The following is a 27,871-nucleotide window of genomic DNA, read 5'->3' as shown; positions in this document are numbered from 1 at the left end:
GTGTCCGATTGATGTACTTTATGCACTCTATTGAACCAATATAGGCAGACCCAATGCTTTAATCTGGAAAGAAGAACTAAAGACTTATTGATTAAATAATGACAGCCTTGTTTGGAAGTGGCCTGCTTCATTTTAACATTGTGCAACATATAAATGGTGCTTCATGGTGTCTATGGACAGGAGATTCAAATGGACCTTAAACAACCATCCTCTCGCATTAGTATGTCAACCAAGCCGACAAAGCCCCTCCCTGCTCCCTCTCCTATGCAAATCAGTTATTAGGAAAAACACACACAACCTTGTTGGTGTGTGTGTGTGTGTCTGTGTGCAACTGTTTTCATAGGGGTGTGTGTGTGTGTGTGTGTGTGTGTGTGTGTGTGTGTGTGTGTGTGTGTGTGTGTGTGTGTGTGTGTGTGTGTGTGTGTGTGTGTGTTAATTAAGACTGCTGTATTTGTGTCTCCGTAGTGACCCTAGCCCAACCAATCAGCGCCTGAATAAGAACGTGAACAATGATGTGTCCCTTCGTCTCTACAACCTGACGGTGCTCACCAGACAGATCCGCAGTTATTACCAGGTAAGCACACCCTGCTGCCTGTGGAGAAGAACGCACCTCGGCTCTGACTACACAGTGCACGTTGGCAGGCAGCAGTCAAACTGGAGCTGTGCTGCACTGCTATTATTTACTGAAGCAGAAGAACTTTTACTTTACTGACAACAACCAAATAACATCAACACCTAAAACCGCAATGACACCGGCCTGAACATCTTCTCTGGATTGGAATACGTCCAAGGCCCTCACCTTTAAAGCCAGGCACTTCAATGTGCTCAGGGCAAGAGGAGCAGTTCCACAATCGCATTATTGAACTCTAGTTTGAATTGTTCCATTTTCCCCCTGTCTTGTATATCGTCTGGATTTGCGAAGGTTGGTAGATGATTGGTCTTGGGGATGAGGAGCTGTATCTGTGGACGTTTCACAGGTGTCATGGGTATAGCTTTGAAAACATGAGCAACAAAACACCATGTTAATGTCCATGAATGGTAAAGGATATGCTACTTTTGTGTCAATAGACACACATGCTTATGGCTATGCATTGACTCTTGAGGGGACATGCTATTTTTAACTAGACAAACGCACGTACCACACAAAAGCCATTTGCTGGAAAAGAGACTGCTGATTCTGTCTCTATACATAATGTGTCTTCATGCATAGATCGACCAATATTTTTTCTCTACAACCCTTTCCCCGGAGGAAAGTGTCTTTCAATATATGAGTGAAGACCAGGACCCAACAGACTAGGGCTGTAACGATACACAAACTCACGATTCGGTTTGTATCACGATTTGTGACCCACGGTTCGATACATCCCACGATTTTTTGAAATTTAAAAAGTATTTTATTTAAACAACACTTATATACCAATTAACTTAATGTAACATTTAATAACAAATAATTTGGGACACTGAAAAGATTTGAACAGAAAGAATACTATTGAAGTATAGCTAAATGAATAAAGAAATAACGTGTGGGAGGATGCTTTTTTCAACTGTTTGGTTGGTTTAGTCAAATATCCTTATTAGCACTACTTATTAGGCTATGTAGCTTAAATAATGACATAATCAGGCCGTATAGAATGCAACATGTTTAATAGCCTAACTTTCAATAGATGGAGAAAAACCTGAAGGTCATGAACGTCGCAATAACGAGGCGTTACGAGTAGCATATGTGTGTGCGCCAGAATGGCAATGTGCGTATGCGTGTGTGAGTGACGTCAGCGAGTGAGTGGACGAGCGAGGAGAGCGAGCGGTAGCGCGTGTGTCTAGTGAAGAAGCGAACGAGTCCGGTAGAATAAAGTACCCATCCTGTCAATAATCGGTGGCCGCTTCATTCCGATCTATAAGCAGACAAACTGCCAGTCAAATCACACAAAACACTAGAGACAGGATCACACAGGCCCCCTCTGGATAAATGTCGTTCATATCGCATATGAGCACTTCGACTGCTGTGGAGAAATGCGATCCTCCGTAGCCACGGAGGATTGCAGTCGCATACTTACGGCATCGATAGGAGGGGGCGCTGTCAGCAGACTATTATCTAGACAAATTATTAGCAAATTTCAATCGGACAATTTGACCGCAGAGTTAGAAAGGGCGTATCGCGCTTCTGCCTTCTCACACCGCGAGACAGGATCGTGGCTTTGAGTATCGCGATTTTCGGTTTGATACGCGTATCGTTACAGTCCTACAACAGACTGGAGATATTATCCTCAGGCCTCTCATTATCAGTGAAGACCAGGAGTCAACAGACTGGAGATATTATCCTCAGGCCTCTCATTATCAGTTAAGACCAGGAGCCAACAGGCTGGAGATATTATCCTCAGGCCTCTCATTATTAGTGAAGACCAGGAGCCAACAGACTGGAGATATTATCCTCAGGCCTCTCATTATCAGTGAAACCAGGAGCCAACAGACTGGAGATATTATCCTCAGGCCTCTCATTATCAGTGAAGACCAGGAGCCAACAGACTGGAGATATTATCCTCAGGCCTCTTACTAGCATTGAAGACCAATCTGAACAAAACATTAAACCTGCTGTATTTGGCTTTTTCCACTCATCGTACTCTGCCATGGCCAAGTTCACACGCTGATATTCACAAATGACCATTTATAGCTGAATAACAGAATCTGATCCATAATCAATTCTAACAATATGGCAGCTAATATGGCAGAGGTACATGTAACATGTACCTCTGTTATACATCCTGGTGATAAGAAGATGAGAATACTCCATAGACACACACATCTCCTCTAAGACTAAGCTCTCACTAACCCGACACGCACTTAGAGTACCATATTAAGCCCTATATAAATTTCATTTAATTATTATTTAAGTGCTCTAATAGGATGCATGATGTTCTTGTGTGAGCTAAATAATTATGCCTATAATAATTGGTAAATTTCTTGAACAACGTCATGTGCTCTCTAGTCTATGAGCAAAATGCCAGACACGCTTCTTGTGCAGTTTACATTGTCTAAATCAGACTAAGATGGACAACATACCCAAGGGGTGGGTGTGTGTGTGTGTGTGTGTGTGTGTGTGTGTGTGTGTGTGTGTGTGTGTGTGTGTGTGTGTGTGTGTGTGTGTGTGTGTGTGTGTGTGTGTGTGTGTGTGTGTGTGTGTGTGTGTGTGTGTGTGTTGCACATTCTTTAAAGTGGGTCAGGCTTGGCAGAAGGGTTAGTTAATCTGTTTGTTGATGGTTAATGACAGACAGATCTAGAAGAACTGCAACAATCGAACCTCCCATCCGGTCATATGAATGAGATGTGGAAGTGCTGGGGTTTTACCATGTGGGCAGGCTGTCTCTTCTCATTGGGCTGGCAGAAAGGGCTCTGGTCTCTGTAGGGTGGGGTGTGGGAGGGTGACCTACTGGGCAAACAATAGCAGAAGGGCTCGCTCCCTTGTGTGTGTGTGTGCCCTGCCTCCCAACGCACCCTAACCCTCTTCTATTGTGTAAATGCATTGTAACCTGACACTGGCAGATTCTGTGTGCCTCGCTGAAACACTGCACAGAAGTCTGACTTCCAACAGACTTCAGGTTTCTTATTTAGTTTACACTCCCAATATGAATTGCTAAGGTTTTAGATTTTAAGAACTAACAGCAGGCAAGAGCGAAATGGCTCTGCAACAAATAGAATTCAATCAGGAGGGATATACTTGTAATGTATTATTTGGGAGACCTTTTTTGGTACTATTATCAATGTTTTTGAGGATGATTTAGTCAATCCTTTGTTCACTCTATTCTTGCCTTGCCCTTCCTTTTGGTTCCTGCTCCTTTCTGTCACTGGCTCCCCCCCCAGGCCCCTATAGGCCTGTTGCATTACCACTCCTTGGTAACCATGGGAGCAGGAGAACAAAGCCCCCCCGTGCCTGCCTAGGATGTTTGAAACTTCACATCCTCTGGGCTCATACTTGTTTGTGTGTTTGTGCGTCCATGTTTATTCACATTCAGTGCATCAGTGCACCTCAATATCTTCGATGAACGTACACATGGATTTCACTATAAAATATTATTTTTTAAGTTTTGTTGCGTTGCAGAAGGCAAGACTCCAACAGAGAAGAGGCTGGTTCAACCCTGGTATTCTGCTGGGTAGGAAGGGAGTTTTTGACTGCATTACAACTCCTGTCTCGGCAGGCAAGAGTAAAGTGGCTCTGCAACAAGATTTCCGGGAGAATAATCTTTTAACTGGGTCAGTTAAACCTTGCTTAAGGGTTAGGGTTGAGTGACGCATCCATATACCTTGATGTACCTCTGTCTTGATCCATACCTGTTCAACTGCCCAAATTAACTGAACTAAGGGGGCTCTTATTTTGATTCATTTTCGAAACAGTCAGATCATAAACGCTAGGACTTCCAACAAATCTATGCTAATCTATTTTGTCTCCAGAAAAAAACATGCATGATACATGTACATTTTACAGATTACATGTCTTTTCAATAATAACAACCAATTGTTATAATGCAAAACCTGCCTATACATGTTATCTAGTAGGGGTGTAAGGGTACACAAAAGTCAAGGTTCGGTACATACCTCGGTTTTGAAGTCACGGTACGGTACAGGACGGTACGGTTCATAGTTAAGAGGAAAATAAAAAAAAACAGCTTGTTTGTCAACAACGGAGAATGGACGTAGATCAGCAGCAATGAAAACACCAATAACTTGGTTATGGCATTTGCATTTCTGAATTACCACACAGGGGTTGTTGCTGGATTTGCACAGCTTGTTCTTTTTTTTTCACAGCAACGGTGATAGTAACACCTTGATGCCTTTTCAAATGCGTGTGCATGTTAAAGTGCTGTACATAGACACGGAGAGCCTGTCGGAGACCCTCTCCGTAGCTTACGTGCGCATCCAATATTTTTTAACTATCCGTCGACGCCATGGACCAATTGGTCGACGCAACGGAGATGGCAAGGGCTTTGATTGGTCCTCGTAACAAAATCATGTCCGGAATCACTTCTCCGGTTTGACTTTGCACCATAATTACTTTGTACATTGTTTACTTTGCACCTTAAGGACCAATAAAACACCAAATAAGATTTGAAAAGCTTTGGAAGTTTATTTACAACACTGCTTACATGGTTTGTAGTCAACATATAAGATAGATCGGGCGGCGAATTGCATTGCGTATCCGACATCCCGTCGGAGAGCTGCTGAGGGGTCGAGGTAGTTACGGAGTCGGAATGCGGAGTCGGAGCAGTATACTTTGGCTAAACGGTCCGGGGGGAACTCCGACTATAGTTTTAAATTCCGCATCCCAAAACAAGCCTTTACATTTGCCATATTAATGCTATGTACGCCACATTTACGCACCGCGGTTGTAACGGTTCGGTACAAATACGTGTATTGTTACACCCCTAGTATGTAGAGGTGATGGAGGGGATAGATTGAAACAACCCAAATGTGCAGGTTATGCAAGAAATCTGCTTTTTCAGTTAACAAACCATACTAGACTTTAATAAAAAAAAAATCGTGCATTTTCGACCAATGGATGCAAGTGGTTCAATATTGATTGTGCCGGTTATCCTCTGGCAAATTCAACTGCTTATTGGCTGGCTGTTGCTATTCCAGAATAAATCCAAAGCATAGGCAAAGAACACCTGCTGGAGAACAGCTGGAGAAGATCCCGCTCTGTCCTTTTTCGGATATTTGATCCATAATTCCAATTCACGGTTCTGGGCTGGTTACATATCTTGTGAGTGTGCGTAATCCACGATAACGTAAGCCTGGCTTGAACTAGCCTGAGCAAGGCGCAGCTGAACTACGTTGATGGAATGGCTTTAGCCTCAAGTGGAACTTGGCGTTAGTTTTAACCGGGCTTAATCAATTTAGCGCCTCTTTCGTTAGCGGCTTAGATGGAATACCCCTCATGTCATTTCTCCAACGCTCCATTGTTCCGACCTCTTGGTCGTTTGCGGACTCTTTCGGCTGGACTCCTCCAGCTGCTCCATCACCGGAGGAGTCCGCAAACGACCGAGAGGTAAGAACAATGTAGCGTCGGCGAAATCACATGGACCCGAAGTGAACTGACAGCTCTCTACTGAATGCCGCCTGTGTTTGTTGTTGCTGGGACATAGAGGTCAACCGGAAGTGGCTCTATCACCACTTAGAGTAGGGGATTCAGCCATGCTCCGGCCATTATCCAATCTCTTAAAGGTCATGCACGTTCGGTTAATTGACACGGTCCGTTCGGGTAGCAAAATCGGTATAAGGCTTAATCCGATCTAGCTGTCTCATGTAAACGCATTAACGAGTGTTAATGTTGACTCCTCCAAGTGAAATGAAAAATATATGATTCAGGCTTTATCATAATGTTACAGTCTGCAAAATCCAAGAACCTGTCTAGTCTTCAGCATTCCAACATTTGAATGTTTATATGTTCTGCTGTACTTTCCATTCTCTGCCTTATTTTTAATTCAAAAGGTATTATATTACCTGTTCTTTGTTGGAGCAGGACAGTATTGCAGTACTCCAATATCTTTTTTTTCTAACTCCCATCTCCTGAAAGACATCTGTGAGCCGGCTTCCATGTTTAATTTACACTGCGTTTGTGTGTGTGTGTGTGAGAGAGTGCTTGGTCACCAAAGGAGACTAGTGATCAGGTTCCCTGTTGGTGTAACAGTATCTGAAGGTATTACCTGGTTCTCCACAACACACCTGTGCTCGTTGTCCCTCACCTGAGTAGAAAGAAAAGTGTGTGTGTTAATGTGTGCATGCATTATCTATTCGATTTTTAAACATAAAGCTTTGCGTCGACATGGTGAGCAAAGGGTTTTAATCACGTAAGCGGGTCATTTTGCCAACTGTACCCTTTCTACAGGAAGATGTATTTTTGTAAGTATTCAAATTGCTGTGTTAAATTGTGGATCTTTTGTGCTGAAGACAACAATTTAGAGATATCTCTGAGGTGTGTGGTTGCTTGCATTTTATTCCAGTATAGTTGCCTTGGTTTACTTATAGGTTTGATTTTGTGCAAAGATTCCTTCCTTATGGTCCAGCGATGACGCATACAGACATGCATACTCACAAGTGTAGCATGTCGCACTTGTTCTTCTGGCCCAGATTATCTCTTTTCAAATAGAACACCCAAGAATTGATCAAAAGTGTGTGTGTGTGTGTGTGTGTGTGTGTGTGTGTGTGTGTGTGTGTGTGTGTGTGTGTGTGTGTGTGTGTGTGTGTGTGTGTGTGTGTGTGTGTGTGTGTGTGTGTGTGTGTGTGTGTGTGTGTCACACACACTCTGCTGACCACATATGTTTCCTGTTGGCTAGCAGCCATAACACAGGCCCTCATAACCTGGTCCAGAGTCAGCTGACTGAGTCACTTCCCATTGGAGGTCAATGAATCCCTTTACCTACAGCTACACTCTGCTTCCTTCTCTATTTGAACAATCATAGATTACTGTTAAATCCCTTGTTTGTCTTTTCCCCTCCTGTGCCTTAGGAGACTTTACGGCAGTTAATAGTCATGACGCTTCCTGATGTCCTCTGTATTGCCAAGGACCCGCTGTCAGGTAACGCAGAGACACACACTCTCACTCTGTCAGGTAGCACACACTCTCACTCTGTCAGGTAACACACACTCTCACTCTGTCAGGTAACACACACTCTCATTCTCACACTGTCAGGTATCACACTCTCACTCTCACACTGTCAGGTAACACAGAGGCACACACTCTCACACTGTCAGGTAACACAGACACACACTCTCACACTGTCAGGTAACGCGGAGACACACACTCTAACACTGTCAGGTAACACAGAGACACACACTCTAACACTGTCAGATACCACACACTCTCACTCTACCACTGTCGGGTAACGCAGAGACACTCACTCTCACACTGTCAGGTAACACAGAGACACACACTCTCACACTGTCAGGTAACGCGGAGACACTCACTCTCACACTGTCAGGTAACACAGAGACACACTGTCAGGTACCACACACTCTCAATCTCACACTGTCAGCTAACACAGAGACACACACTCTCACACTGTCAGGTAACACAGAGACACACCCTAACACTGTCAGGTTACATTCACACTCTCACACTGTCAGGTAACAAGTACACTCTCAAAATTTCAGGTAACACGCACTCTCACACTGTCGGGTATCGCACACACTCACACTCAAGACTGTCAGGTAACACGCACACTCACACGCAGACACACATAGATGCACGCAGGCATGAACAGAGGAACACACTTTTTTAAACAGATGTTACAAAGCACTTTGGGCAAATACAATCCAATGATTCTCATGGCAATAAAGCAAATTACAAAATGATCAAGAAAAACACCTGCCTGACAAGTATGTCCTTAACTATTTCAACTGGGCTCAGTCTCACACACTTATTTATTCACACACACACTCAGTCATGTAATGTACTTTCATAGGCCTATACATTTCTGGAGAGTATGTATTCAAGTACAATAGCCTGCGCTGTTCTGAGTTATTTTTAGCAATTGTTGCTCATCTGTTTACTCCATATGATGGTTTAAGGTCTGCGACCTTTGGATCATGACCATGTAGAAAAACGGATATACAGATAGTCTAACCTCATGTCAATGAAGTGAGATGTCATGAAATTCTGCGTGTTATTGAATGAATTGAAACTCTATCCCTTAGAGGTAGGAGGCTGCCCTTGATGAAATAACGGGGGTTGATGTAGAGAGTTTAATCTTAAGGGTTTAAAGTGGCTGCAGATCGATCAGAGAGCCCACGAGTGCAAGTCCTTGATAATAAACCACCTTAAGAAACGCCCCGTCTCTCAGTTCTTCACCCACCTATGTGGAAGCCATGATAATGGTGTGTGGACACATGGGATGAAAAGGCAAAATGAATTACCCAAGTGTTCAAAAGGCGGCTCACACAGAGCCAGGCACAGTTAACCAGATGAGGTTCTTACCCAGTGCTAGTGCTAGCAATCTAACTTTCATTATATAAAACTCTTTTATATAAAAATTCATTGTATAAAAAAGATTTTTCTTGCATACATTGTTGAATAAAAAGACATAACGAGATGAAAAAGTAAAATTGCATAGGTTTTCATAATGGCTATATATTCCACTTGTTTCAAAGATGTAACGTAGTTTGTAACCTGTTGTTGTCCTTTAGCCAAGAGCATGGAGGAGATGAAGAGAATGCTACTGCTTATTCTGGGATGTGCTGTCCAGGTAACACACACACACACACACACACACACACACACACACAGAAAAGAAGGGATTGCCTCTGAGATGAGTGTTCCTCAGTTGTTGATGTACCGTGCATTGATATTATCCATGTTCAGAAGTGTGTTTGTGTGTGTGTGTGTGTGTTCAGTGCGAGCGCAAGGAGGAGATGATTGAGAAGATAAAGCTGTTGGACATCCAGACCCAGGCTGCTATCGTCTCTCACATCCAAGAGGTCGGTGTGTGTGTGTTGCGTGCATGTGGTCCATATTTTTTTGGTTTCATATATTTACTCAAACTATAATATCAAGTCAACCAAACATTCACATGCAACGTCAGTCACAGTCCCAGACACGAGAGTTATGCAATTGGCGGTTAATTGACGGACAATTCGCTGGGTGATGGGTGCTAGCCTGGCTGTAGCCAGACCAAGCTCCATCGTAGAGTGCACGTTGGTCTGGGGAGGCGGCTGTCATTTCCTCCAGCACGAGAGGCGTGATCAACGGGCCTAGTTCCAACGACTCTGTACGCAATTGGCTGCTTGCCGTCGATTCCCTTTCGTCATTGCGTTAAAGTAGCCAATAGCGCGCCAAGGGGTTAGCCAGCTTGATGGTTGGCTCCTGCAAAAAACGTATAGGAAGCAGAAAGAAATGTATTGCTCTTGTCCAGACCCTGCTGAAGGGGGAATTCAAATCGCAGGCAGAATGGGCTGCGGGCACCCAGTCTAGTCCATCGCCATAGAAACTGTGACAAATGCAGTGAGTAAGAATCGTATCAAGACGTTCCGACCTGTTATTGGAAAATGCTGAACGACATCATTATGAAAATACTGTACAAAATAACATTGTCCCCTTTATTTCCCATAGGGGACACCCCAGAGTGGTTTATACCCCTAATAGGGCTGGGTATCACTAGGTACCCCACGATACGATACTATCACGATATTTTACCCACGATAACGATAATATCACGATTCTGCGATTATCGATATATTGCAAGAAATTTCACCCACGATACATCACGATATCTGTGTCACTGAAGAAATTCAGAATTTATTACAAAAACATTTTATGCAAGGTAACAGAAAATTAGAAAACAAAATAAATGCAGAAAACATTTCATTGCTTAGTTTCATTCGCTCTGTTTACAGTGGATGTATCGCAATGGCGAGGCGCACACAGCCTTTAGCCGTGTTCTGTAAATATTCTAAAACACACGGGAGTCCTGGAGCTCTATATCAAAATATTATCATATAGCCTACATAGATATCTATATAATATATATTATATCCGCCAAAAGATGTGTGATCCGATATTATGAATCTCAAACGACCGCGTTGGGTTCTCCGACGTTCCTGGTTCTTCAACGTCCTCATCAATGTGAAGTAGACCGAACCACGACAAGGAGGAGAAAGGGATTGTTCCCGGGCAGCGCTTAGGCGCCTCCGCCTCCGGCGGTGGTCCCTCAGCGGGTCTCAAGCTGGAGACATTCGCCGCCAACAATCCCTTTCTCCTCCATGTCGTAGTTCATGTTCTTGAGGGAGTCAAAGCCAAAGTTCCTTCCCCCCCAATTCATTCTCAACCTTGGCTGAGATAACCCCCAATACGAGTCTCGTTGTAGAAATACCAGAGACGAGAGTCCGACAGAACGGTTATCCAAATAACAAGGAAGTGTACAACACTTGCGATACAGTCCTGGAGCTCTATATCTAAATAATATCATATAATACATAGAAATCTATATCATTTAATACATATTATCACGGCCAAAAGCGGTGTGCGCCTCCAGACGATATAATGAATCACAAACGACTTTGTCGGGTTCTGCGACGCCTCTGGTTCTTCCACTTTCACATCAACCTGAAGTCGACTGAACCGCGCGCTGCCGGGCGATGGTGCCTCGCGGCAACCGGCGGCATGACGCAGTTCATGTACTTCAGCCAGTCAAAGCCAAAGTTCCTTTCTCCCAATTCCTTCTCAACCATGGCTGAGATAACATAACCCCCACAACAGTCTCGTTGTGGAAATACAAGACACGTCAAAGAACCGACAAGAAACACTTGCGTTACAGTGTGTGTATTCACACAAACACACACACATGTGGCGCTCGCACGGCCGAGTCTCATTGGCGGGCCAACGTCTCTGGGCGGGCCAGGCAGAGTAAGGGGAGGAGCTGAGATTCCTGATGACGTCAAGAATACAGACATTCCAAATCAGCGCACTTGAGCCTCCGTTTTTTCAAAGGCGAGCAGAACAGCTAGTGCTCGTTTTACACCAAACGCAAGTTTTAGCAATTGGGGGACCATAGGCAGGCTAGGGGAACTCATATTTATGTTAGAAAACCTCATAAAGTGAGATTTTCATGTCATGGGACCTTTGAATATCGATATTTGGCGTCAGCATATCGATAACGTCCCGCAAGACGAAATATCGCGATATGTCGAAGTATCGATATTTTGGCACACCCCTAACCCCTAATACCAAAGTTGCCAATAATGGTTAGATATTAGTTGACTTCATCAATGGTATTATTTCATCAAATAAATGATTTATTTATTTAATGAGCTGCAATAAAACATTTCTTCTTTGTTGCATTGAGTAAATAGTTTTTGCCTTGTAAGTGTGGTTGCTACCTTTAGCACATCTACTTTTCTCCTTAAGTTTTCTTTATTCCGTTTGACTGTTTTTTGTGCAGTTAACTGCTCCTGCATACTTTCAGCTACAGAAGCCATAAAACTATCAAAACGTACAGCTCTTTAACGACATGATGGCTATCTCTCTTGTGTTTTTCGGCATTTTTTTTTTACAATGCAAGTTGATGGCTTACATTGACTTATATTGTCAATGTCTTGCATTGACTTACCTTCTCTGACACTTAAACTACTTCAGACATCGTAACTTAGTCAATTTTCAACGTTAACCTTCGTTCAAACCATTTAACAAATCAACACACTTGTATCTTCAATAATCAATAATCAATAATCTGAAACCGAATTTCGATTGCCCTTATACTTTTTTCAGAATCACATTTTAAGTTCCATATCGGCTTCGTTTTCAGTTGCTCTCATTGATTTACGCTGATGTTAGAGCGCGGAGGCAGTGCTGCCAGATTGGGCGTTTTTTTCCGCCGAACTGGACTACTTATTACGACAAAAAATGCCGTAATAAGTAGATAATGCAGTGAGTGCTGTAGTTGGTACAAAGTGAGGTTGAAAATATTTTTTACTAAAGCTGCATACATTAAGACATAAAGAAACGTTAAATGGCTTAAATCAAGTGAAGGGATTTGAACAAAAGTTCAAAAGTCTAAATGGCAGACATGGGGGACTCTAGTCGCATGACTTGACTCGAGTTAGACTCGAGTCGCAAATTTGAGGACTTGAGACTTGCTTGACAAACACTGATAAAAGACTCGACTTGACTTTGACTTGGTCTTCATGACTTGAGACTTTTTTAAAGTTAGATTAAAGGTTGGATATGTGATTTGCGATACGCAGGCAGATTTTGAAAACACGCAACTCAAATGGTCCTACCCCATCCTTCAACGCTGACTCCACCCATTCCAAGTACATGCTCTGGGTCACGAGCTTTGAGTACATGCACACGCACGAAGGGGACACTCGCGGGGAGCGGGGTAGGGGGAGTGCAGTACGACCGTTTGATTGACGTACTTACTGTCCAATGCCACTCGGTGGTTCTGAAAATCATTGGCTGGAGTTTTTCGAGCCCTGCGCGTTCCACGGATGATTAACTTGTTTAATTTTCATGTCAGTAGGCTACTTCTAACTCATTGGCTGTAAGTGGGTTATGATAAGGATTTCAAGTAATTTTCAAGTAAAATTACACCGTCAGAGCCAGAGCGTCAGACTGGGCTGTTCTCAGCATACCGCAAAAAAATTAAGAGGGTTCAAGTTTAAGTCCCCACATTCAGTTGAACCACTACCTGGACATTTGTGATGGACAGAGATGCCTTCAGTTTTGGGCCATGAACAGGCGCACCCTCCCCTCTTTGTTCAAGGTGGAGGTAAGAGTTATGGCAGTCCCTGCATCAAGTGCACCTGTTGAACGTGTGTACAGCCATGGTGGGATGATAATGTGACCCCATCATTCAGAACTCAGTGACAAAGTACTGTCAAATTAATTATTGTGCAAATGCAAAGGATTGTAAGTCGATGTACGTTGCGAGGAGGCGTGGAGCAAGATTGCTACCAGCTTTCAGGCTTGTGTATTACTAGTTCCCCTTCCTACAGTATGTGTGTGTGATATTACTTTGAAATATTCTTTTTTTTCATGTCTGATGCCATGTGTTGCAAATAATATTCTACAACATGTAGGGAGATTTGTGATTGACTTGAACTGTTCTCATATACAGCCACCTAGAGGTTCTATTTGATTCTGTTCATAGGTTGGAGGTAATGATCATAAAAACATTTTCAAACTATTCACATAATGGTTTTGGAATGTTTTGAATAGTTTGAGTTATTGTTATTGTTAAGAAATTGTCTTTGTTAATGTTGAAATAAAACTCAACTTATGAACCACTCTTTACCGATTTTTAAATGTGGAAACTGGGTTAGATCATCAGATTTTTGTATGACTTGACTTGTGTGTGTAAGACGGGGGTGCCCAACCAGTCGATCGCGGTCTACCAGTAGACCGCCGATAGATCCCGTCGACCGCGAGGGGTAAAAAAAAAAAGTAAAAAATAAATAAATAAAATTGCGCGGGACATATACGCGCGGTAGCGCATGCGCTGTCAACAGTAGTTGAACGCCGTCAAAAGTAGTTACGCAGTCCTAAACGTTGGCATGGCTGAGGGGAAATGAGTTAAGACCTACCATTTTCACCCTGAGTGGGAGGAAGATAACATTGATTATTGTTGAGAAGACGCCGTGTGCAGACGGAATGAAAAGGTAGGTTTGCAATGTTGACACTAGGCTGGTAGATCTCGGGAGGTTGGCTACTTGAAAAGTAGATCTTGGGTCAAAAAAGGTTGGGCACCCCTGGTGTAAGAGAATAGCGAGCCTGTGCGTGATTTAAAGTAGCTCAATAGAGTGGGGAAAAACCAACCAATCTGGCAACACTGCCTGAACGTCCTCCAAAAGTAGCCCAATCTGGCTGGAAAAACTGCCCAATCTGGCAGCACTGCTGAACGTCATCACGCTCCAGCGTCAACGTAAATCAATGAGACCAACTGAAAACGAAGCGGTATGAAACTAAAACTGATTCTGAAAAAAGTTACCATGATATCGAAATTCCGATATAGTGTCGATTTGTTAAATGGTTTGAACGAAGATAAACGGTTGAATATTGATTTAGTTACGTTGCTTCTACATTTGAAGTACCACTCCCATTGACTCCCATGTTAAAAGAAAAGATAATATTTTAAAAATACGAATATCTTAAAAAGTATAAATTATTAAAAAAATCTGAAAAGAAGCTGAACCTGAGCCTTAAGGGGGGCATATGAAATGCATAGGGGGGCACAATTATTATTAGCCTACAGTACGTATATTTTGAATAATACTATACTCTATTCACGCAGCACATAATCATCACATTAAACATAACCAACAGCAATATGACCCGGTAGCCTATAGCCTACAACATCACATCATTCCTCATAATTTAAAGCAATACATTACATAGAAGCAATGCTATGAATATATATCCATAAAACACCGGACTATACAACATATTGGGTGTAAAAGAAGTTAACGGAGGGATATGCATTGCCATTAGACACAGAAAAACACACACACACACCAACACCAACACACAAACACACACACACGGTAGTTTGAGTGGAGTCAGCGCTGTCCTCCCTCCCTCCTGTCAGTACAGCGGGAGGCAGCGTTTCTCCGAGCTGAACCTCCTCATTAACATATCCTTCCACTCTTAAAGTTGTGAGTCGGGTCCTTTTCAACGTCTGTGCAGCATACTACGCCGATGCTCTGTGAAGACGTTTTTCAGCGAAGAAAATGAGTTTTCACACATTGCTGTGCAAGCTCCTAAAGTTAGGGCAAGGGTGTAGGCTGTGAGAACAGTCGGCATAGCCTGGAGTGCACAGTTGAATGTGCTATGGATGTTTGCTATTGTCAATTTTCCGTCTTCGGGGGGAATCGGCGTGTAAGTTATTTTTTCTTAACCAGAAACTCACGAGCCACAGTATATTCAGATTCAGCCACATCAGCTCCAGCTAATAGCAGGAGAGGGGTTACCTTTGATGGGTCCCGGAAATTAGACCAACTGTAAATCCGCGGTGGTTCTTGTTAATTGTGCATCTTCTCTTGCTTGGACCGGGGTCGGACACCGGCACAGCCATCGGTGGATGTGGCTGGAGGAGCGCAGAGATCCCACAGTGCAGAAATCTCGTTTTCTGTGCGCAGTGTCTTCACGCAGTCAGAAGCGCTGTTCACAAGTGTCACCGCAGTGAACAAGTCCATATCTTCGGCTTGTAGTAGTCTGTTAGGCAGCTCAAAAAGTGACAACAGTTTCTTAACAAGGTGCGCAATGAAAAGAAAACTGTGCAGCGTAATGGCACGAAGCAGCCCCGTAGCCTTGACGCGAACCTCGGCTCCAAGGCCTCATGTGTTTTCCACCTCGGTCAGTAATGTGAATATGTCGTGAAAACTCTTTACCACAACTTTACCATTGCCCAGTGGCCAGTCCATCTCTGGTCCACGAGACGTTTCAGGGTCTCGCCTTTGCACAGAACAGCCATAGTTGGCTTCCTGATGAAGTTGTACAGCATGTTGCATAGTCTGAAAAAATCCTCGACAGCTGCTTCACTGGACATGGCATGAATCACAACCAGATGAAGTTGGTGATTAAAGCAATGAATATATGGTATGTTATGATCCAGCTTGTTTTGGAGCAATTTCTCCAAACCATGCCTGCCAGACATGACTGATGCGCCATCATAAACCTGACTCAGAATTTTGTCCGTGCTGAGTCCGGCGCTGGTGAGCTCATCAAGGATGACTCCTCTCAGAGCCTCTGCATCACCTTTCTCAGATGTGGCCGTTACCAAGAGGCGTTCACACACGCCATAGTTTTCGTCAACAAAGTGCACAACTACAGATATATTTTCTTGGCCCTAAGGATCCCGTGTGCCATCCACTTTAATTGAATACCAGCTATCGTCGACTTGTCGCACTATCTCATCTGTCACAAGTTTGCTCATCATTTCAATAATCTCGTTTTGTATTTGTAGGCTGGTATAGCGTGCATTCTGTGGGATTGTTTTTGTTATCCGTGTCAGATCCTTCTGGATCTTTGAGCATTGTGTACTCGAAGAGAGACAAGAACAGCCCCATGCAACTATTTTCATCTAGCACACTGGCAAAACCAGCATTATCTCAACGTACCGGCAATTGACTCACCACTAAATACTCCAGCATATCAATTACGGCTGACATGTAATATCCGTTGCGCGCCAGTTGCTCTGAATTCAAGAGAGTTTAAATCTCTTTCCCTGTCTCTACGTTTTTCTGAATATCTCCAAATTGCTTCACATGCTAAATGTTCTTTTGAAGCTGCATGCTTTTTAAGCCCTTGCCTGTTTCAATTGCATGTTTCCAATCCTTAAATCCCTTAATGGAGAAGGTTGCATCCGATGATACAGATTTGAATTTCCTGCAGGCATAGCAAAATGCGGCGTCCTTTTCCACCGAGTAATCAAGCCAGTCCCTGTTTAAATACCTGCTAGAGGAAAATTATCGTTTTTTTGCATCAAACATTTTGATTGGATATTTCTTCAACACAACCTGTTTGGGTTTGTCCGTGCCGAGGTCCCTCACACCCACTAATCCGACAGGCAGTTGTTGCCCAAATACTGCCCCAGTCGCGGTTGCACCTGACCGGGTGCTGGTAGCCTCCGCACCGTGGCCACTGCAGGTCCTGCCAGGCCCAGGATCGGGCTCCACGACGGAGCTACTAGCAACGGGCTCAGGCTCAGATTGTCGTCCAGGGTCTACTCCAACGATAACATCAGGAGACGTCGGTGTTGTATCCGATTTGGCAGAGGAGAATGTTGTTGGGCTTTTCAACCACATACGAATATCCATGATGATGAACTAGAAATTAATGTAAGCTAGCGAAAAGTCATCTAGCTTCACTTTTCAAAAATGCGTGGTAACTGTTAGCGGCTACATTGACGTAGTTACATAGGCCTACGTAGCCTACATCAGCAGATTTAATAGTCCGCCAAAGATGTAGACGTCGCTTAGCAACCGAAGACGCAGGGGTTGACAAGTTTCCGGACTACTTGCGGAGTGGTACAAAAAGACGCCATTAGAGGCAAAAGATCCTTTGTTACCTTGACAGCGGTCAATTATACTTGGCAACGGTGAATTATCAAATATAATTCACCGCCGGAAGTTATGAAGAGCCCATGCAAGTGAACGGATCATTAATAAAATAAATAATAATATAAAATATATATGTATATATTTTCTTTTTTTATTAATTATTTTTTTGAGATCTGTGCCTCAAGTGGGGGGCACAGCATTGTGGGGGGCGGGCCCGGCCCCCTATGGCCCGCCCATAGAGAGACGGGCCTGGAGATAGGTCCCAAAGTTTGTAGAGAATAATAAAGAAAGAACGAATAAAACTTATGAAGAACATGAGTTGAGCGCTGCATGCAGCACTCGCCTAATAAAACTGCAGATTTATATCTGACAAAAAAAAACAGCATATAATAGTATATTTCTGTTATGTAATTGTGACTATGTTTCAGAATGTGTGTTTGTGGGGATGCTTGTGTATCACAGGTGACCCATAACCAGCTGAATGTTCTGGACTTGTCCTGGCTGGAAGAAGGGGCAGAGTTGACCCCGGATGACCTCGATCCTCTCTCCCGCAACATGGCTGTTTCGCTCCGGCAACTGATTGAGCAACGGGAGAAGGCTAACGAGGTACTAAGTAGGGATGGCCACAGCTATTCAAACAATTGATTATTCCAAATGACGTGGGTATTCGACTTTAGCTGTAGCAGTAGGTGGGCTTATGTGTTATGCTAACTGGAAATGTTTTAGACCTACTGTATTTCTGTCTTACACATTATATATTTTGCGCATCATCATGCGTAATGCGAGGCGGGCGCTGCAAGGGGAGTTCTGTTGATATCCAAGCCCACCAGTACTTATTTTTTGCTGTTATGCTTCAGTTACTTGAATCTATAGTTTGTGCCTTAAAATTACTTTAATCTAATTTTAGTTTGTGCCTTAAGTATGCAATACTGTTCATTCATATTTTTGTCAAAAATGATAATTTTTCTGATTTCGATTCAGCATACTGATTTCGAGTATTTATTTCCTCCTTAAATGCTCAATAAATTGAACAAATTGTATTTGATTTCCTTATTTATTTGACTAATAGATAATAATACATTTGTTTGGTGAAGGCCAGATCACAGAAGAACTTCAGGCTACATTATGAGTCTGCTACACTGTATTATTTCTCAAAGTTTTTTTAATCCAATATTGATATGCCTTCAAATGCCCATCCCTAGTACTGAGTACATGAGAGCATGCTCAAACATGCCTGTGACTTGAGTGAGTTGTTTTGTGTTTCCAGGTCATTCTGGACCTGACTCAGGAGCGGGACTTCCTGAGTAGCCAGCAGCCCCGGGACGGGTACAGGTCTTTGGGTGTGCACAGCCCAGAACAGAGGCTTCACTCTGGTGGGCTGGTGGGGGCCAATGGGGGCCCAGTGATGTCGGGCCCCGAGCACACCAAAGAAGAGAAGCACCATCTTTCAGTGGAGTTAGCCGACAACAAGGCTAAGCTGCGCAGATTCAGGCAGGAGCTGTGAGTGTTTCGAGTTCTTCATGGCTAGAATCTGCTCTCTGGAGTCTGTATAACAGACACATCCTGGATGGATGACAACTAGTAAAAAAGCAAAGCGAATTCCCTCACTTTCCATTTGGCTCTTCCTGGGGCTGTGGAAAAAGTCCATTGTTATTCCAGAAGCCTTTTTTCTGTATTGAACTAAGGCGCTCGAGGCTATCTGTAAGGACCACCGGGACGTGGCTCTGAACCTGCAGCAGTGTTAGTGGTGGTCTTTAATCAGCTGATCATTACCACCTGTTAACTGCTAACTAAACATTATCATGGCTCACTATGCATTTTGCATTGACAGATTTGACCTCTGTGTGTTTGTGTTTGTGCGTGTGCGTTGACAGTGAGGAGAAGACGGAGCAGCTGATGGACTCCAAACACGAGGCAGAGCGTCTGAACCAGGAGCTCCAGAGACTGAGACAGGAGGTCAGGAGTGTGTGTGTGTGTGTGGGGGGGGGGGGGGGGGCTTTTTGAACAGCTTAGGCATGGGAATGCACAAAGAGAAAAATACACAATTTCTTTGCTATTGAAGGAAGGTTGCAGTAGAAATAATATTGCCAGACAATAATGAATGTTTGTACCCCCAGGATATACTGGGAGTGGGTCTATACACTGGTTATGTGTCGGTCCATAAAGATAAATTATCGATTTCATTGTTATTTTTCTGAAGGCAATAAAATATTGGCTGTTGATAGAAAATACAGCATGTTTTTCTCAATATTTCTTTTTATAGGCCAACAATAATATAATAATGAAGAAAATGTATATAGCGCCTGTCAGGATACCTGAGGTCGCTTCACAAGAGTGGGGGGTAGGGTGTGTCTGTAGGTGACTGAGTGAGAGTGCAAATGCGCAAGGCGCTGGGTGGGGTTGTGAGTTAGAGGCCCTAGGCCTCAGAGAGAAGGTGTGCTTTCGTGTACTTTTTGAAAGTCTCCATGGAAGGGGCACAGCGGATGTGGGGGGGAGCTGGTTCCACAGAGTGGGGGCGGACACGCAAAAGGCCTTATCCCCAAAGGTCTTGAGTCTAGATCGGGGATTACCAGCTGGTTCTTGTCAGAGGACCTGAGGGACCACAGGGGGGTGTAGGGGTGGAGGAGGACTTGTATGTGAGGAGTAGAAATTTTAATTTAATGCGGAACTTGACTGGTAGCCAGTAGAGCTGCATCCGGGTAGGGGTGATGTACAAGACAGTTAACGTATAGGCCTACAACTGTTATGTATGTAACAGTTTTTAAATAATTATAGGCCTATGCAGTTCTTGTAAAGCCAAACAATGCGCTCTTAATCATGGGAAACCATTCAAAAACACAAAATATGTATAACATATTATATTATGTTTCTATTTCTTCTGTAATAAAGATTTGGTCTTATTCAATTGTTTCCCGTGTTTGCGAGTGCATTGTTCGACTTTTACAAGCACCAAATAGGCCTATAACAGAGATGGGTATCATACCGGACCTGGCCCGCATAGTGCTTTGTAATTTGGAGGAAAAACAGCCTGCCTTTATCTGACCCGCGGCCCTTCTATTAAAATCACGTCAACCGATGTCGCTGTGTTTGTCTCCCTGAAGTCCAGATTGAACCGCGACATGAAGGAGAAAGAGATTGTTTCCGGTGCGGACCCCCTGACACCCGCAGGCCCCCAGGGCTGAGCGGCCCCCAGGCTGAGCTTCTCCCGGTCCGGGAGTCCACAAACGGCAACAATCCCTTTGTTCTCCATGTCGCGGTTCAGGTTGATGTTGAAGTGGAAGAACCAGAGACGTCGGAGAACCCATCGCAGTCGTTACGATTCATAATATTCGGAGTCGTGATATTATATATTATATTATATATTATATTATATAGATATCTATGTATTATATATCTTATATTATTTAGATCTAGAGCTCCAGGAAGCCCGCCGGATCTCCCAGAGAATATTTTATAGAACACGGCAAAAAGCTGTGTGCGCCTCTGGATGATATTATGAATTCTAAACAACTGCGTTGGTTTCTCTGACGTCTCTGGTACTTCCACAACAAGAAGAGACAGGCCATGGTTGAAATTGGCAGAACAGTAACATGGTTCTATTTCATAAAATATTTAAATTAAATATGTGAAAGAAATTAGAAATAAATAAATAATCACAACAAGGATACAATATTTGTCGATATCAAAAGTCGTGATACGATTTGGATTCAGGGTCCTACGATCGATATGAGAAGATATCATAGCCCATTTAACACAACCTGTTACATTCACATTAACTCACAAAAAACGACTTCATTATAATTTCATAATTTTACTTCCAGATATTTAAAACAAAAACTACTATACATTTTTTAAACCAAAGAATAAAGTGCAACATTGCATTTAACAGAAAATGTTTGTCCTTTGGGAGTTTTTTCTTAAAAAAACAACAGGTCAACATGCTCAGGAGACAAAACACTGCGTTCAGAACGGACAATGTCTCCTGTAGTGCTGAAAACACGTTCCGAAGGTACACGTGCAAGTGCAAGGAATACACGGGTAGGTTTTGGCATGGTTTGCCAGGAGGGGAAACTCAGTCTGATGTGTTTTCCACCACTCCAACACATTACCTTCCAGGGGCAAAGGGCAGTCTCTTTATACGTGGCAATAAGCTGTGGCTCTATACAATGGTTATGTGTGGGTCCATACAGAACCAGTCTCTGTCCACGGAGGCGCGCTTCGTGCGGGCGTACCAGGATGAGATGGACTCTATGAAGGAGCGGGCGGCCCGCGTTGACCGGCTGGAGGCGGAGCTGACCCGCTGCAAGGAGAAACTCAACGACGTGCACTTCTACAAGAGCAGGGTGGAGGTAGGCTGGTCATTACTACAGGGTGGAGGTAGGTACGGTGGTCATTACTACAGGGTGGAGGTAGGCTGGTCATTACTACAGAGCAGGGTGGAGGTAGGCTGGTCATTACTACAGAGCAGGGTGGAGGTAGGTACGGTGGTCATTACTACAGGGTGGAGGTAGGCTGGTCATTACTACATTACTACTACATTACTACTGGTCATTTACAGAAACAGCCTTGGTCAGGGTCACAAATGACCTCCTGATGGCAGCAGACACCGGCTCCCCATCTCTCCTCATCCTCCTGGACTTAACAGCTGCTTTTGATACGGTTGACCACAATATTCTCCTTCACCGCCTGCAATACACCATTGGACTATCAGGAAATGTAAAGAACTGGTTCACCTTGTACCTCACTGACAGAACTGAGCACGTTGCCCTGGGCAAAGCAAAATCACACACCAACAACGTCACCTGCGGTGTCCCCCAGGGCTCGGTGTTGGGCCCCACACTGTTCTCACTGTACATGCTCCCCCTGGGTAGTGTCATTAGCAGGCATGGCTTGTCTTACCACTGCTATGCTGATGATACACAGCTCTACATCAGGACAACCCCCACTTCTTCTGCCCCTCTGCCAACATCCACACTGACCACCTGCCTGGAGGAGATAGAGGCGTGGATGAAGCTCAACTTCCTACAACTTAACAGCCATAAAACGGAAGCCATCCTTGTTGGCACGCCACATCAGCTCCGCTCCCCCACCATCACCAATATCACATTCTCTGGCAAAAACATCCCCCTTTCCACATCCGTCACCAACCTCGGTGTTAAAATGGACCCACAACTTAATTTTGACACCCACATCAAACACCTCTGTAAGACAGCTTTATACCACCTCAGGAACATCGCCAAACTCCGCCAATCACTCACCCTGGCTGATGCAGAGAAGCTCGTCCATGCCTTTGTCTCCTCCAGGTTGGACTACTGCAATGCACTCCTCATTGGGATCCCTGGCAAGAGCATCCAGAGGCTCCAATACATTCAAAACAGTGCTGCCAGGGTCCTGATGAGGGTGCGCAAGCATGACCACATCACCCCCATCCTGAAATCACTGCACTGGCTCCCTGTCCCACTCAGAATTGAGTACAAGGTCTCCCTCCTCACCCACCAGTGCCTTCACGGACTTGCCCCCCTCTACCTTCAGGAACTCCTCACCCCCCCGACAAACTCACGTACACTCCGTTCAGGATCCACTCACACCCTCCAAACCCGACATACGAAGCTGTGCACCATGGGTGATCGGGCCTTTTCTGCTGCTGCCCCTAGACTATGGAACGCCCTCCCTGACCACCTGAGGGCTCCACAGACTACAGCTCTTTTTAAACGGAACCTCAAAACCCATCTCTTTAAAAGAGCATTTAGCTAAGCTTTCTTTGAGGTTCCCCCTTTTTAATAGTTTTTTGGTATTTTTTTCTCTGAAGCACTTTGAGATTCTTGAATATAAAGTGCATTATAAATAAAATGTATTATTATTATTACTACAGAGCAGGGTCGAGGTATGTCTGTCACACCTCCAGGGTGGAGGTAGGCTGGTCATTACTACAGAGCAGGGTGGAGGTAGGTACGGTGGTCATTACTACAGGGTGGAGGTACGGTGGTCATTACTACAGGGTGGAGGTAGGCTGGTCATTACTACAGGGTGAAGGTACGATGGTCATTACTACAGAGCAGGGTGGAGGTAGGCTGGTCATTACTACAGAGCAGGGTGGAGGTAGGCTGGTCATTACTACAGGGTGGAGGTAGGCTGGTCATTACTACAGAGCAGGGTAGAGGTAGGCTGGACATTACTACAGGGTGGAGGTAGGCTGGTCATTACTACAGAGCAGGGTGGAGGTACGTTGGTCACACCTCCAGGGTGGAGGTATGTCGGTCACACCTCCAGGGTGGGGGTACGTTGGTAACATCTCCAGGGTGGGGGTACGTTGGTCACACCTCCAGGGTGGAGGTATGTCGGACACACCTCAAGGGTGGGGGTACGTTGGTTACACCTCCGTCATACAACAGGGGACCTGCTCCAGGAAGGAAGCAGCTCATGAAAACAGTTGGTTCAAGAATGACAAAAGTGAATCCCCCAAAGAAGAACACATTAATGGGCTTTATTCACCTTGCGGCCTGCAGAAATCAACATTAAGTTCCCCTAACCAGCTAGCATTTAGAAACAGAATGGAACCAAGATGGCTACCCTGTGACTAAGGCCCATGGCAGCCTGTTAAAGGCCAGCCTCAGTCAAACCCTGAAAATGAGATGGAGTGGAAAAGACCACCAAATCATAGCTCATTTATTTGCGTGGCTGGAAGAATCTAGATACCAGGTCTGAGAGGCTCCATATACATACAACATTTAACCAAGAATCTAGGTACCAGGTCTGAGAGGCTCCATATACATACAACATTTAACCAAGAATCTAGATACCAGGTCTGAGAGGCTCCATATACATACAACATTTAACCAAGAATCTAGATACCAGGTCTGAGAGGCTCCATATACATACAACATTTAACCAAGAATCTAGATACCAGGTCTGAGATGCTCCATATACATACAACATTTAACCAAGAATCTAGATACCAGGTCTGAGAGGCTCCATATACATACAACATTAACCAAGGACTGAGTTACCAGGTCTGAGAGGCTCCATATACATACAACATTAACCAAGGACTGAGTTACCAGGTCTGAGAGGCTCCATATACATACAACATTAACCAAGGACTGAGTTTCTATTCCCACACAAAGGCAACTTGTTCAATGTACTCATGACCTTGAAGAGCGTAGCAGACAGTATGTGATCATCTGTTAGTCCTGTACCTGAGGAATGAGTTACAGAGGAACTGCCACGCTCATAAACACTTTCTGTAAAAGTATTTTTAAACTCTTTTTATGAGTTGCTGTTGCAGGTAAGGCTTCTTTTTCCACAACACTTGTATGAAGCAGTACTCCAATATTAGAAAAATGGCAAGCGTGGTAGTTTGCCCTTCAAAACTTATTGTGTTTTCATGGACTTTTGTTTGTTTTATGTTTTGTATACAAAATTATATTAAAAAAATGCTTTTTATAGTATAGATTATCAAAGGGCTTCACCGAAACACAGTTAAGGTCCTATTATGCCCCTTTTCCACCGGCGGGTATGCTTCGGACCGAGCACGTCTCAGTCAAATAGTGAGGGTGTTGTATTAGCACAGCTCAGTTACGGCTCGCATTTCGATGGCAGACAGTACCGTTATGGTAGGGCAGGGTTTAAGCAGGATGGCGATAGCCGCAGCAGCTACATAAGCATCGTGGCCTCATAGCAGCCTGACAACTGTGCTGCACCTTTGCATACTAAACCGACCCGCACCCTCCAGTGGAAATGTGCCATTTGACAAGTGGATCGAAGCAGCTGCCACTGGCAACTCAGTGATAAATGTGTGCGTTTGCTCACTTGTGTGTGTGTGCGTGTGCGTGCGTGTGTACGTACGTATGTGCATTAGGAGCTTCGTGGGGACAACCTGACTCTGATGGAGACCAAGGTGTTGCTGGAGGACCAGCTGTCGGCCTCCAGGGGGCGATGTGAAAAACTCCATGCAGTAGAGAAGGACAACCTGCTGATGCGGGCCAAGATCCATGACGTTGAAATGGTGAACCTCACTTTGCATTCAGTTCACCACATTTATTGACCATGGGGAGAACGACTGAGCAGTGTGCTCAGTCTTCAGCAATGCCCTGCAAAACTCGACAAAGAACCAACAATATGATGACCATATGATCGTAATAAGCACAACATTCCAAATACAATAAGGAACCCCATGTATAACTAGACATGTTGCCGCATTTGCAATTTCTGACTAAAATGCATGTGGTTGGTCCAACTCATCATGGAGCAATGTTCCGTGAGCATCGAGTTCAGTAGCAGTAGTTCTTTTTTGGAGCAGTAGTCAACGGTACGGGGTGCGTATACTTTGGATGGTTAAGACATTACGGCTTTAATCAAATCCTCTATGGAGAAAGTGAATGGGATATATATTTTTTGAATGCGAGTTATGGCCCCCCTTGTTGCTGAAGCGGTACTTTACTTTGTGGACTCCAAAATTTGACAACCAAGTGTTGTTCGCCTTCGGAATTGTTGAAATCAGTTTTCATATTCATTATACACACATTATATCCATTATAAAAAAAAAAACTTGGTGAGCACCTGCAACAGTGGTAATTTGAAATTAATTAAAATTACTTAATTTACAGACGATAACTATAGTGCCACCTTTGGCCCAATCCGTCTAACTTTTCTACTCTGTTAATATTTAATCAGCCTCTACAGTTATTCACAGTTCCATAAAGGGTGACACAGCGTTTTAGGATGTGTAGATCAAACGTGTCGGAAACATAATAAGCAGCACGGTTGCATTTAATAAAAAAAATTCAATGTGTTGAATTAGCCATTACCAATTCAAAAAAAAATTATCAGACAAGTCCATAGTTAATTTATATGAAAACTGTTAATAATTAATAATTTGAAGCTAGGGCTCTGAAGTAAATGTTTTACGTTTTTTAAATTTGTTTTCACTGTATAGGCAAATCTATCTTGACGGACATTATAGTGACCAATCGCAAAAATGTTCATCGTGTCAATCCCGTATGTCCATGTTAGAAAAAACGCAACTCTTCAAATGATCGTAGTGATACAAAAATAAGGTGCTCAGCGGTATCTAAACATTTGATTATGTATTTTGTTAATTTTCATCTGATTTCCAAAGTATGAGGGACCAGGATTTAGTGATACTGAAATGCCCAAGCGACAGTCTCTTTAAACCGCTCTGACCAAGACGTTTTGGAGCACTGTCTGAATTGTTGTGCTTCAGTTGTGGAAGTTGTAGAACAGATCTCAGAGGCTGATATGACCATAGCGCTTCCTCATTACTTTGTGTTTGTGTGTTGAGGAGCGGGACAGTGAGCGGCGCCGGCTGGAGGAGCTGGTGGAGGAAAACATGCTGTTGGAGATCGGACAGAAACAGAGCATGAATGAGTCGGCCCATCTGGGCTGGGAGCTGGAGCAACTGGCAAAGAACCACGACAACACTGAGAGTATGCCACCCACTGGTTCTCTTTCTGTTGAGTCACTCGGCGGCAATCAAGGGCCCGCAAGCTTTCATGACGGTTCATTTTTAACAGTTACAAAGTTACAAATTTCGTAACAACGCATATTCACTTCTGGAAGGATTCTTCTGGTAGGAGTCAAATCTCAATTAACTTTGCAGAGTGGGTTTGGAAAATCTGGACAGAGCCTGCATTTAAATTCAAAGTTAGATCAAATAAACTGCGAGAAAGTCAACCTCTGAAATATCTCAGTGTTGTTTCAAAGTTCAAGATGGCCACTGAGTGAATCAAGCAATAAAAAAAAAAGACAGAATCCGATATTGTCAATGCAGCCAATCGGTTCTCTCCCTCTCCTTCCCTAGCCCGTAAGTCTCTGATACATGAGCTGAACGAGGGGGTGTCTAGTCGGCTGCTGAAGCTAGAGAAGGAGAACCGTGAGCTGCAGGACTCCATCGAGAAGCTCCGCGAGGAGAAGAACCAGCTGCAGGGGCAGCTGCTCTCAACCCAGGAGCTGGAGAGAGAGAATCAGGGCCTGGGCAAAAAGGTACACACACGTCAACACACATACACACTCCCGCATGCACACAAACACATACGCACACACACCTCTATTTAAACAGATGTGCTTAACAGAGCAAATATAATCGGTTGTTTACATGGGATGAATATAATTGGGTTTTAAAGCGGGTAGCAAACCAGACAATGCGTTGCGTAGTAGACAACCCACGTCAGATGATTTGATTTGAGGTTGTGTTCTTTGTTTAATATAATGAGTCCAAATGGATTGCCCTTTGATTCCTGCTAAGGTGCCAATCTGATATGTTCACGCTCAAAGCCTGTCAAGAGTTAAACTCAAAAGCTGACAGAGAATC

The 27,871-nt window shown here is 43.9% G+C and overlaps 1 protein-coding gene across 6 annotated transcripts in view; it reads left to right on the top strand.

Moving 5' to 3' along the window:
• Positions 1-27,871, top strand: part of ccdc88c (coiled-coil domain containing 88C) — a 75,334-nt gene that overhangs the window by 2,255 nt on the left and 45,208 nt on the right. For 5 of the 6 annotated variants that reach the window (XR_003976695.1, XM_030355729.1, XM_030355733.1 and 2 more), the window contains exons 3-13: positions 466-574; positions 7,498-7,567; positions 9,175-9,233; positions 9,382-9,465; positions 18,004-18,147; positions 18,809-19,041; positions 19,416-19,497; positions 21,732-21,890; positions 25,400-25,546; positions 26,843-26,987; positions 27,362-27,543. Coding sequence is in view for 5 of the 6 variants with exons in the window: in XM_030355729.1 (XP_030211589.1) it covers positions 466-574; positions 7,498-7,567; positions 9,175-9,233; positions 9,382-9,465; positions 18,004-18,147; positions 18,809-19,041; positions 19,416-19,497; positions 21,732-21,890; positions 25,400-25,546; positions 26,843-26,987; positions 27,362-27,543 (1,414 nt within the window). In the remaining variant the exon portion in view is untranslated. Of the gene's footprint in view, positions 1-465; positions 575-7,497; positions 7,568-9,174; positions 9,234-9,381; positions 9,466-18,003; positions 18,148-18,808; positions 19,042-19,415; positions 19,498-20,831; positions 21,580-21,731; positions 21,891-25,399; positions 25,547-26,842; positions 26,988-27,361; positions 27,544-27,871 lie in introns of those variants that run through there. The other variant, XM_030355734.1, reaches the window with a different exon arrangement.

This window comes from Gadus morhua, chromosome 5 (genome assembly GCF_902167405.1).
Source record: "Gadus morhua chromosome 5, gadMor3.0, whole genome shotgun sequence".
Taxonomy (NCBI): Eukaryota; Metazoa; Chordata; class Actinopteri; order Gadiformes; family Gadidae; genus Gadus; species Gadus morhua.
The sequence above is the reverse complement of the archived record's forward strand: the minus strand, read 5'-3'. Positions and strand labels throughout refer to the sequence as shown.